An 11,608-nucleotide genomic window follows, 5' to 3' on the forward strand; every position below is an offset into this window, starting at 1 on the left:
AAGAATATGTAGGCGAACACAGCTCTGGGAAACTAATGCTTATTTCACCAGTTGCTTAAAAACTAACTTCACCATGGATGTGAGCATGCTTGTCGTGGTGTGTGAAATTATTTCTAGAGAACATCTCAAAAACTACCGAATGAAGACTTTTACAAAAAGGCAGATATATTTTCTTATTAGGTCAGATACATTATCATTCATTTCAGCCTCTCAAGAAGTCAGACTCTTTTTTAGACATCCCTTTATTTTTCTTTAAAATTTAACCAGATCCCAACATCTAGTGGAGGCACAGTCCATAGGCCCCCCTCATGCAAAACCAATGGAAGCGCAAACAGGGAGCGTAATAGTTCTTCTGTGTGATCCCCACAATCCTCAATTCTGCAAGCAAAAACAACTATCAAAAAAAAAATTCTTCCAGGGTGATTATTTCTTATGGCACAACTATCTAATGTTATATTGTACACTTGAAACTAATATAATATTGTATGTCAGCTGTGCTTAAAAAATAAACATTTTTAAAAGTCTTCCAGCTGATTTTTTTTTTTTTAAGGCATAGAGATGGGGAGAGCAGACAGGCAAGATGGCGTGTGTGCCTTTGTCTGAGGATTTTCTTCCACATAAACTCGTATGATAGATCTGGAATGAGACTTTGTGGGTTCATATCCTGGCTCCACCTTTTGATTGATAGCTGTGCTATCTTGAGTAAGTCATATAACTTCTCTGAACCCCAGTTTCCTCCTCTGCAAACGGGAAACAGATATTAGCAGCCCAAGTAAAGTTCAAAGCACAGGGTTGTCACGTGGTAAGCGCACTTTTTTATTTACGCTTGATGAACCCTGAGGGCCAAAGTACAATTTCTACCTGGTTAACTAAGACACATCCCACGCTTCCCACGGGCTTGCCTTTTCCCCAGCCTTGTTGTCAAGACCTTTTCTCTTGAAAATACTTTGTACCAGCCTGTAGGAATGCGTGCAGCCAGCCAGAGGGCAACGCTGACCCAGACGCCTCCAGCTTCCCCTTTGAAAGATGCGTCCGGATCTCCAGCCAGCTCACTTCTGGGTCTGGCCTGCGGGTGGTGGCCTGAAGGTCTGAACTCTCTGGGCCGGCGGGCGCGGCTGTGCGTGCGCTGCGGAGGGTGGTGGCCGCCTGCACCCAGCTCTTAGCCGCCGCCCCCGTCGCCGCCCCTGCGTGTCAGGTGCCGTGAGAAGCGCCGAGGGATATGACTGAAGCCGACTCTGCAGAAGCGATGCACGCAAGGCACAGCTCCGCACGCAAGGGGGAGGCGACAGCACGAGAACTTTTCAACCCCATAGAGTTCTCAGTCGCAGCGAGTTGCCTCCCCCTCCTCTTTCTCCATCTCCCTCCGGGAATCAGAGCGACCCACCCTCCTGTCCCCAGTGTTTGCCCCAGTTTGGCTCTGGGCCCAGAGCCCCTTAGGGCCTCGGATGAGGCCAGCGGGGCCGTGCGCCTTCCAGTGGGCGGCGCCACCTGGAGGAGTTTGTACGCGAGAAATCTCAGGGCCAGCTGCGTGCCGCCAGTGCTGGCCTTTGTGTGCCAAGGACAAGTCGTGGCCCAGGGCAGGGGAGAGGCGTCTTTCAGGGACTCTTGATATCGCTGTACTAGGAGAACTTTGCACGCAAAAGGACCTCATTTGAGGGCCATTTGTTTACGAGAATGTTAAGATAAAATAACTAGGGAGTCTGTCAGGCAAAATCGCCACCACAAACCGAACTTTCCTCATTTCCAAACTGACAGGTTTCCTTTCCCGGCGAGGACACCGAAGGATCCTGAGCGGTGTTCTCATGTGGACCGAAGCTTAAGTCACACGGAGGGACAGGACTTTTGGGGCACGCTCCCACGGAGAGCGCAGCGGGATGGGTAGCTTCTGTTCAGAGCACGCTTCCAGGGAAACCATGTGTCCACAATTGGGGTTGACCGTGATTAAGAACGGTTTTCGGGTAGACAAAAAGTTCAAATAGCCTCTATTAGTAAAATCACCAGCTGCTTTGCCAAGGCCGTCTGGGCGCACCGGAGCCGCCTCACGTGACCACCTGCGTGCGGCTGCCCGAGCCGTGCGGACAGTCTCGATGCGCCCCGCCCCCTGGTGCGCTCCGCCCCTCCAGGTCCAGCTGCCTCCTCCCTCTACACAGACTTTAAAAACGGGATGGCGCGTTTTGACTCTTTGGAGTGGCTGCGTGCAAATGGGCCACGCCTCTGCGACTCCAGCTGTCAGTGCTGCGCCGGGGGCGTGAGAGCTAGGTATTGACTCCATTCATCCAACCCCTACCTAAATCCCCACGCTGTTAGACAACCCCGACTTTGCTGGGGTTTCACGTGCAGCAAGGCTGCGCAGAGGAGTCACCTTTCTCCCATCCTCATCCCAACCCAAGCGCCCCCAGCTCAGACAACGCCTCCACACTCCAGAGTGAGTGCTAAGGCTCCCCAGAACTGGCAGCAGGTGTCGGGGCGGGCGTCCGGCGTTTTGGAAGCACTCAGGTTGACCTCTTGCCTTCCACAAAAACCCTGTCTCTTCTCGGAGCCAGCTGTCCCTCGCCGCTGGAAACCGTGCCTCTTCGCAGGTCAGTCTGTCCGTGGCATCACCTTCCCGCGGCCTCTTCTGTTGGGTTCTTGCAGATCGGGGGTGGCGTGGGGTGCAGACGCAGGGGTGATAAGCACCTAGAGGGAACTGAGCTCCACTGCCTCGATGCTTGCCTTGCCGAATTGCAGGAACCGTTACCCGGCTGCTGGGGCACGGGGAAGCTGAGCCACAGAGAAGCGGAAACACGCCCCTTCCCTTTGCCTTTGGGGAGTGGGTTTGGGATGGGAAAGGACGTCTCCAGCTGCTTCTCCATTGAGGCAGCCCTGACCTAACTTACCACGACCTCCCTACCCAGCAGCGTATGGTGGTAGCCCGAGCAGGTAGAGGCATGGGACGCCGGCTCCTTTCTCCGCACACCTGAGCGTGACGCTTTTGCCCTTCTCCCTTCAGCATGACCACCAGGCTCAGCCTCGAAGATCCTCTGCTGCCCATCACGCTGTCCGCCCAGCAGACCACGCTCCTGCTGCTCTTCTCTGTGCTAGCCGCCGTGCACGTGGCCCAGTGGCTACTGAGGCAGCGGCGGCAGCAGCCAGGGTCCTCACCCCCGGGTCCCTTTGCGTGGCCACTGATCGGAAACGCCGCAGCAATGGGCCCTGCGCCGCACCTCTCATTCGCGCGCCTGGCGAAGCGCTATGGCGATGTCTTCCAAATCCACCTGGGCGGCTGCCCCGTGGTGGTGCTGAACGGCGAGCGCGCCATCCGCCAGGCCTTGATACATCAGGGCGCTGCCTTCGCCAGCCGCCCGTCCTTCGCCTCTTTCCGCGTGGTGTCAGGCGGGCGCAGCTTGGCTTTCGGCCAGTACTCCGAGCGCTGGAAGGCGCAGCGGCGCGCGGCACACCGCACTTTGCGCACCTTCCTTTCGCACCAGCTCCGCAGCCGCCGAGTCCTTGAGGGCCACGTGCTAGGTGAGGCGCGCGAGTTGGTGCAGCTACTGGTGCGCGGCAGCGCAGGAGGCGCCTTCCTGGATCCCCGGCCGCTGACCCTGGTGGCAGTGGCCAACGTCATGTGCGCCGCGTGCTTCGGCTGTCGCTACAGCCACGAGGACGCAGAGTTCCTCGAGCTGCTCAGTCACAACGAGGAGTTCGGGCGCACGGTGGGCGCAGGCAGCCTCGTAGACGTGCTACCCTGGCTGCAGTGCTTCCCTAACCCGATACGCACGGCTTTCCGAGAATTCGAGAAGCTCAACAGAAACTTCAGCAATTTTATCATGGACAAGTTCCTGAGGCACCAAGAAAGCTTTCGTCCAGGAGCCCACCCTCGCGACATGATGGACGCCTGCATCCTCTCGGTAGGAAAGGAAGCTGCCGAGAAGTCCGGCGACAGCAGTGCGCGGCTGGACATGGACTACGTGCCATCTACTGTCACCGACATCTTCGGCGCCAGCCAGGACACTCTCTCCACCGCGCTGCAGTGGCTGTTCATTCTTTTCATCAGGTAAAGCCGCCGGGAGGCGTCAGTCGGGCCTTCCTCCCCCCCTGTAAAGGGTGGGGTGGGACTGTGAAAGGCTGAGTTCGCGAGCAGCGCGCAGGGAGCTGTGGAAGTTTCGCTCCAGGAACCCACCTTTCCATTATGTAGTACGCCCGCAAACCGCAATTCAGGAAGGCGAGGTGAGGGAAGAGACACGTGCGCCCGCACACCCCACCCAGCCAGAGCCGGACTTCTCGGCATCTCTGATCTTGTGGTTGTCTCTTCCAGTGGGGACACACTTGTGAGAAACCCCTGGGTGGGGATTAGGGGGGGGGGGATGATTTACGTGCCCGCAGATCAGTCCACATCTCTTTTTCCCTGGCACAGGAGGAGCATAATTGGAACGATTCCGAAAGAACGGGTAATGCAGTAAATATGTTAAATAAGCACGGCAGCCCAATCGGCTCTGCCGGTCATCCGCGCAGATGGAGGCCTCCTGGTCCTGGCGCGAAAAGCCAGCGGCCCCTCCGCGCTTTAATCCTGAGCAAAGAGCGAGCTCAGAAGCCGGCCCAGAGGCCCTCAGACTGGGCCCCGGGAATGGTTAGCGTGCGTGGAAGTTTCAGGAGGGCGGCCAGAAACCAGGGCATTGTGCTGGATATTGTAAAACCATCGCTCTAGGAGTAAGAGAAGTGTCTTACGGGTAAAGACCTGGAGAAACAGTCACTTTTATGGAGCCCAGAACAGATCCAGACGGCCTCTCTGGCCCCTGGGCCTGGCGCGGTTGGTTAGCCGGTCCCCAGTGCCCACCTCGATTAAGGTCACAGATCTTAATGAAGCCAAGTCAAACAAGTTCCCAGTATCTCTTGTTGACGGATTTAACAATTACATAAATTCCACATAGGAAATACTCGTACTAAAAAATTAGCCACAGTTTATCTTAACTTCACATTTCACTGGAGGCTTGTATTTTGTCCAGCAGCCCTACCCTCGGGGCAAATGTGTTGCTCGTGGCAAATCTTGATTGCCTGGAGAGACCAGAAATCCTGGTTGTGACATTTCTTGGCGCACAAGTTAGCAGTGGGAAATGCAGGATCTGCTGGTACCTCCGATATTGAAAGACAAAGACAGCTTCTTAGAATCCAGGGCAAGACTGCAACCCTTAGGTACTATTGTGTGGCCACTTTCACACATTGAATCTTTTGTATATTTGAAATCGCTTCTCAGTATTATCACCACAGAAACACCTGTGGGGGAGGCAGAGAAAGCCAATAAAGAGAAGTCAGTAATAGGTCAGAAAGAAGACGTCCCCAGTAGGTCCTTCGCATCCCCGGATAAACGCGCCATCTTTTGAAACAGACTTTCTTTTTCGTGAGAAACAGATTGGGCAGAGAAAGGAAATAAAACAGTTTTGGGGTCACTTTCAACTCAGTACAGCTGATGAGTACGTTTTTTCTTCTTTTTGGTGAAAAGACAGTATGATCAGTTGGTACGTTATACTAACCATTTCTGGACAAGCATGTAAGTTTTATCAAAACACGTAAATTGCGTTTATGTACTGTCTGTGGCTACTGTCACACGACAGCACAAGGCAGAGGTGAATAACTGGGACAGAGAGCATTGTTCCACAACCTAAATATTAACTATTTGGCTCTTTATGAAAAAGCATGCAGATCCCTGAAGTAGGGCCGTAGCAAAGCAGTTTTTCAAATCACCCGTGATTTCCTCACATACACGCTTAACTTGGTTTCAGGGTTGCAATAATTATTTACTTTTTCTTTTTTTACTTTTGACATTTCCACTTATTATAATGGACATTTTCCCCATCTTTAAACCCTATTTTAGTAATTTAAAAAAGTTTATTTCATTTTATTACTAGATTACTAACATGTCCACTTGAGTAATTGTTGATGGTTACATAATATTTTGCCATAATAAGATTTCATTATATATAGCCATTGCTTGAGTTTTAATGTTGCTCACATTTTAAAAATTTCAGCCATTGTTGTGGTTATATATTTTTTTACTTGTTATTTTCCGAAAATACATTGCTAGGTATGGGTTACCAGGTTTAAAAAGACTGGGGAGGGGTTACCCTCATGGATCTTTCTTGGTAGTAAGATTTTGTTGTCCAAAAGAATTCTGCTAGTTCATGTTCCTAACAGTGAATGAGTATTATAACTGGCATCATAATCTCATGAACATTGGGGATTTGCTTTCACATTTAGAAGATGTGTTGCTTCACCTATCAGCATACCAATTATCCTTGTATAAATGAGAACGGGAGGGAGATGAGGGGGAAAAGGATCTGCTTTCAGAGCTGCCTTTTAACCTCTGTGGGCCCTGGGTGCCTTTGTCTTGGTAGATGCCTGACTCCGTAAAAAAGAAAAAATTAAAATTATATTATATGAGCACATTGGTATAAAGATAAATATATTAATATACTTAAAGTATTTTCTGTGATCTGAAAGTTCATTGTTTTTCTTCTGACGTAAAAAAAACAAAACGAAGACATTTTCACAGGCCTCTGAAAAGTATTTCGGGTCCTAAGCATTGTGCCTGCTTTCTCCAGTGGAGAGGTTGGCCTTGCTCCTTATCATACTTCTCCGGCTGATGAAACTTTGACAGTTTTTGACTTGGGAAAGAGAGCATTAGCCATGAGAGGCTTATGAAAGGAAATGTAACTGTTAATTGACCGATCTTGTAATTGAGTGAGAAATTAAGAAATTGCTTTGGATTTTGGGGGCGATGTGGAAATGTTAATTCAGTCACTGATGCGGATAAAGAAAGCGGGATGAAAGTAAATTGTAATGTGCTTTCCAAATGAAAGAAGAAGGAATGTTCCTCACTCATTTCCTCCCTCTTCGTTAAAAACTAAACAGGTACCCTGACGTGCAGGCTCGGGTGCAGGCAGAACTGGATCAAGTTGTGGGCAGAGACCGTCTGCCCTGCCTGGAGGACCAGCCCAGGCTGCCCTACGTCATGGCCTTTCTTTACGAAGCCATGCGCTTCTCCAGCTTCGTGCCGGTCACCATTCCTCACGCCACCACTGCCAACACGTCTCTTTTGGGCTACCACATTCCCAAGGACACAGTGGTTTTCGTTAACCAGTGGTCCGTGAATCATGACCCAGCAAAATGGCCTAACCCAGAGGACTTCGATCCCGCCCGGTTCCTGGACAAGGACGGCGTCATCAACAAGGACCTGACCAGCAGCGTGATGATTTTTTCCATGGGCAAACGGCGTTGTATCGGGGAAGAGCTTTCCAAGGCGCAGCTGTTTCTCTTCACTTCCATCCTGGCTCACCAGTGCAATTTCAAGGCCAATCCAGACGAGCCCGCAGAAATGGATTTTAGTTACGGTCTGTCCATTAAACCGAAGCCATTTAAAATCAATGTCACTCTCAGAGAGTCCATGGAGCTCCTCGACAGGGCTGTCCAAACTTTACAGGCTGAGGAAGGCTGCCAGTGAGAAGCCAGAAGCAAGCTGTAATTTTAGAAGTACTCAAGTTTTGGGGGGTGGGGACCAAAATTTTCCAGCTTCTCTGGGCCACTTTTTCAGCCTCTAAAATGAGCACAAATCAACCAAGTATTCTCAGATCAGCCCTGGGCTGTGCAGGATCTTGGGGAAGATTTTTTTTTTTTGAGTCAAAGAGTTAAAAGGCCCAAAGAATTTTTATACATACGTCGAATGCTGGTAATAATTTCTCAAGGGAGCATTCTTTAGGGATAAAACACATACGAGCCCACATGCAGAGCTACCTGATGAAGAGGTACTTCCAATACCAGGCCGTTGTGGGTGGGACCTGAGATTGATGTTGTGAACATCAATAGAAAACCGCATTAAGCAAAGTTTCAGAATATTGTTGAATATGTGAAGGCAAATAATTTCAGGGTAAGAGATGTGATTGAGAGCAAGAAGGAAAAGATATGGACCAGAAATTTCCTTCTCACCTTGTCAATACAGCAGCTTAGTTAGGCTGTGGTATCTGTGGATGGGTTTATTTTTTTTGCCTACTGATGTGCTTTCTTTTACTTTTGTTTGGGTGACTCATAATGTCATTTGCTGGAAAAGAAATCAATAGTAGTTGGTTTAGTGATTATAGTGCATTTCAGTGATTTATCATGAATTTTAAAATGTAAGTTGTTAAATTGTAAGACATCCAAAGTTGTACTGGTTGACAAAGTACAGAATTTCAATCATGAGAAATGCTGCTTCCCCCCAAAAAACAAGATTTACCAGCCCAGCTTTAAATTATGTGACTGCAATGCACTAATTTCAATGCTTTGCATAGGTTTTAAAAAAAAATCACCAAATAGAATTCAATATATGTACATATATAATTATTCATAAGCAATATGTATTAGTTATTTTATTATTAAATAGTATTGTTTTGAGTAAGAAAAGGTTGAATAATTTATGTCTTTTATGTCATAGCAAATTGAAAAGTACAACTAATTGAACTAATTTTGGCTCAAATACATGAAATGAGTTAGATTAAATCAACTACCCATTTTTGACGTGGAGACCAAGTTGAAGCAAAGCCTTGTCTCTCATCCAAAACTCAAATGACAATGGGAGAATCTAAAAACTGGGTCTGTAGGATGTCTTCCTTATTACTTTACAATATATTTACTAAAATGATAAATATATAGTTGACCTAGTTCCTATGTCATAACTCCAAACTCTTGGCATGCTTAAGTTTTAATTTAATTTTAAAGACATTGTGACTACCAAGCTCCAGCTGAAGTTACTGGAAACCTGACCATTAGCCATTGAAAGGCAGAGAAATGTCACCTGTGTTTCCTATGAATCTTGAACAATGCAACAAATTACTTGGATGTTCTCTTTATTAGGAAAGAAGAGGGGAAATTCCCATTATAACAGACCTATTTTTTTTTAAGTGGTTAAAAAAAAACAGCATTGCTGTCAGTGTTTTTGGAAAGTCAGAATCAGAAGGGGATCAGGGGAGGCTGTCAGGGGTGGGGACCGCTCGGTGCGGCACTGGAGCTGATCAGAGCAGCCAGCTGTGTAAGACGGCGACCCAGTGAGCCGTCGCTTCGGTGACTGTGAAAACATGAAGCTTGAACAAAGTGTGTATGTTTAGTTTATGGAAATAATCCAGAAACCTTAAAGAAAATGATGGACGATTGCAAGAGTACCAAGTGAAGTTTAAAGGCTTAATGTTCATTGCTTGTAAACGTCCGAAGGAAGTTGTTCAGTGGCCTAAGAGCTTACAGCTTGTTTAATGAAGCTTTTGGAATCCTATCAGAATTATCAAGGAAGGAGTGTACTGTGGCTGTGTGTCTGTCTGTGGGGGGCAAGGGGGGTTGGTAAGAGAAAAGAGTGAAAAAGTGAAAAGGATGAAAGATGGTTAAACATTTCCCCACTTATTCCAGGTTAATTTAAAATATGAGTATTTAGAAAAAAAAGATGTTTTGTGTGCCAATATTAAATCCCAAATAGACTTTAAAAATCCGCAATATTTTAGATCTATTTTGTAATTTGAAATATTTTCTTAGCAAAAATTTCACATGATTACAAAGTCTCCTAGCTGTACCCCTTGAATATGAAAAACTGTTTGTGCTAGTATTTTTAAAGGCACTGTAAAGTCAACTATAGAAGTAAGGCTTACCAATACATTTAATTTTTTTGGCACTGGCAATTCCAAAATATTATTACCTACTCCCCTCGCCCCTCTAGCAAGGCTGAGACAGCAACTTGGGGCTGCTTTAGCCTATTTATTCTAGGAGACGCGTAGCAGCAAAGTACCGTATTTTGCTGTGTATACTGCGCACCCACGTTTTTGTGCCCATTATATATGGGATTATTACACCCATGGTATGTAATTATTATACTCATGTATAGTACACATCCTTAATTTTCCGTAAAAAATTTGGACAATAACTCTGCATGATATACGGCAAAATATGCAATCATTTACCAATCTGGATGTCTCATTAACTCCATCTGATCCAGATGTGCTATAATCTGTTTTTAATGTAGTTTTTATGTATGTGGGCTTAATCTGGTTAATCCGGTGCTTTTGGCAATGAGAAAGCTGTGCATATATAGAAAAAATTCAGGTGGGCACTTGGAGGTTAGCTGGCTTATTTAATATGTTTATAGCCTAGTTAAAGGAAAGAAAGCAAAACCAAAAACAAATAAAAATAACCAAATTTGGAGGCTACAGTAACCATATTACTGGCTTACTCAGAAAACCTTATTTCTGCAGAGAAAGAATGCATTTGCTGGTCACCATTCTAGTCAGACTATCTACTCTAGGTGATTGCAATAAAGTATATCACTAATTAAATTCTTCCTTTATATATTAAAGCTTTGACTGTGTAAGAAAATTGCTTTTTCTTTCCAAAACAGAAAGATATCTCAGGTTTGTTTTGTGGGTTATCTAAAAGCCTTCATGTCTCAGAACTTAGCCTTTACCTGTGAAATGTTATTATAGCCTTAATATTTTCATATTAGATCTATATTAGATCAGATAGTTGCATAGCATTATACAGGGTCCAGCAGAAGTAACGCCATTGAGTGTGGTTGGTAGGGCATGTGAACGTCTCACATGAGATGAACGGCAATTCGAACATTTCACCTAAAATGTCATATGGTGTGCTTGAGTGTGATATTGTTATGTTGCAGAATTACATGCTTATGATTTTGTAATAAAAGATTTTTATGGCATAACAAGGGGCATTATTTGTGCCAGACCCTGTATATTAATTTGTGTGTGTTTTAGTTAGGACACTGATGTGTGCTAAAAGGTATACTTTATTAGATGTTCATAACTCAAGGGTAACTTCTTATTTAACCCTTTCTAATTTTTGTATTTTATCATGTATACTTTTAATACGTACATAGTGACTATAATGCATAATTGTACCTGAAATGGATTTTGGGGACACAGCATTAATATGTAGCTTTTCCCATTTGATATACCAAATTAAAAATTCTGTATCAGTAATTACCTATAAGAGGACACCATTACCAAAATAATAAAAACCACTTTCACATTCTCGTTGTGAAGTTTTACTTTATGTTGTAGCAAATATAGTCTAATGCATCTATTCATTTCAACTATTATTTTTAAGTGCCTGAATTAAAATGTGGCATTTTAGACATTTTATTTAGCCATTTTACATTTTAGGCATTTTTGCTTTTTTCTTTCTTTCTTTTTAAACAGGCTTTCAGTATTCAGTTTTGTACCAAATTCCTGACCGTGTACAGAACCAACTCAGATGTTAAATTTGAATAGCAAAAAACAACCACCAATGTCAAAATTAATGGGAATTGATTTTTAATTTTGAAAGCTTGAATAGATTGAGACTTTAAGACTTAGGCCTTATATTTCTGCTTCATCTAAATAACATAGAACACATTATTTTCCCCCTCAACAGCACACAGCACATCAATCTTTCCCTGGAGTATTTCATTAATTCATTTTCTTTTTTTTCACAGGAAAGCCTTTGCTTTTAATTTGGTTGATACATTCATTCATCCATTCATTTTTTAAGGTACATATATCTTAAGTACAATTAATGTCCAATAAAATAGAACGGATGAGAGTCTTCTATAATACATTGTATGGAACTA

The 11,608-nt window shown here is 45.4% G+C and overlaps 1 protein-coding gene across 2 annotated transcripts; it reads left to right on the forward strand.

The window, feature by feature from the left end:
- Nucleotides 1–324: 324 nt before the first annotated feature.
- Nucleotides 325–11,030, forward strand: LOC123811584 (cytochrome P450 1B1). 2 transcript variants are annotated; one of them, XM_045827856.1, is made up of 3 exons: nucleotides 325–2,579; nucleotides 2,895–4,033; nucleotides 6,886–11,030. In XM_045827856.1, the coding sequence occupies exons 2-3, from the start codon at nucleotides 2,991–2,993 to the stop codon at nucleotides 7,472–7,474; spliced, it is 1,632 nt and encodes a 543-aa protein (XP_045683812.1). In that variant the 5' UTR covers nucleotides 325–2,579; nucleotides 2,895–2,990; the 3' UTR covers nucleotides 7,475–11,030. The 2 variants fall into 2 exon arrangements, with proteins under 2 accessions (XP_045683812.1, XP_045683811.1); XM_045827855.1 differs by having other exon boundaries at nucleotides 331–2,579; nucleotides 2,990–4,033.
- Nucleotides 11,031–11,608: the final 578 nt, after the last annotated feature.

Source organism: Phyllostomus hastatus, unplaced genomic scaffold (genome assembly GCF_019186645.2).
Source record: "Phyllostomus hastatus isolate PE091 unplaced genomic scaffold, TTU_PhHast_1.1 phas_scaffold_78, whole genome shotgun sequence".
Lineage (NCBI taxonomy): Eukaryota > Metazoa > Chordata > Mammalia > Chiroptera > Phyllostomidae > Phyllostomus > Phyllostomus hastatus.

Excerpts from the sequence above, each read along its gene's own strand:
- LOC123811584 (XM_045827856.1), top strand. The coding sequence starts at position 2,991 with ATGACCACCAGGCTCAGCCTCGAAGATCCTCTGCTGCCCATCACGCTG. Across the intron at positions 4,034-6,885 it reads CTGTTCATTCTTTTCATCAG|GTACCCTGACGTGCAGGCTC; the intron begins GTAAAGCCGCCG and ends AAAACTAAACAG.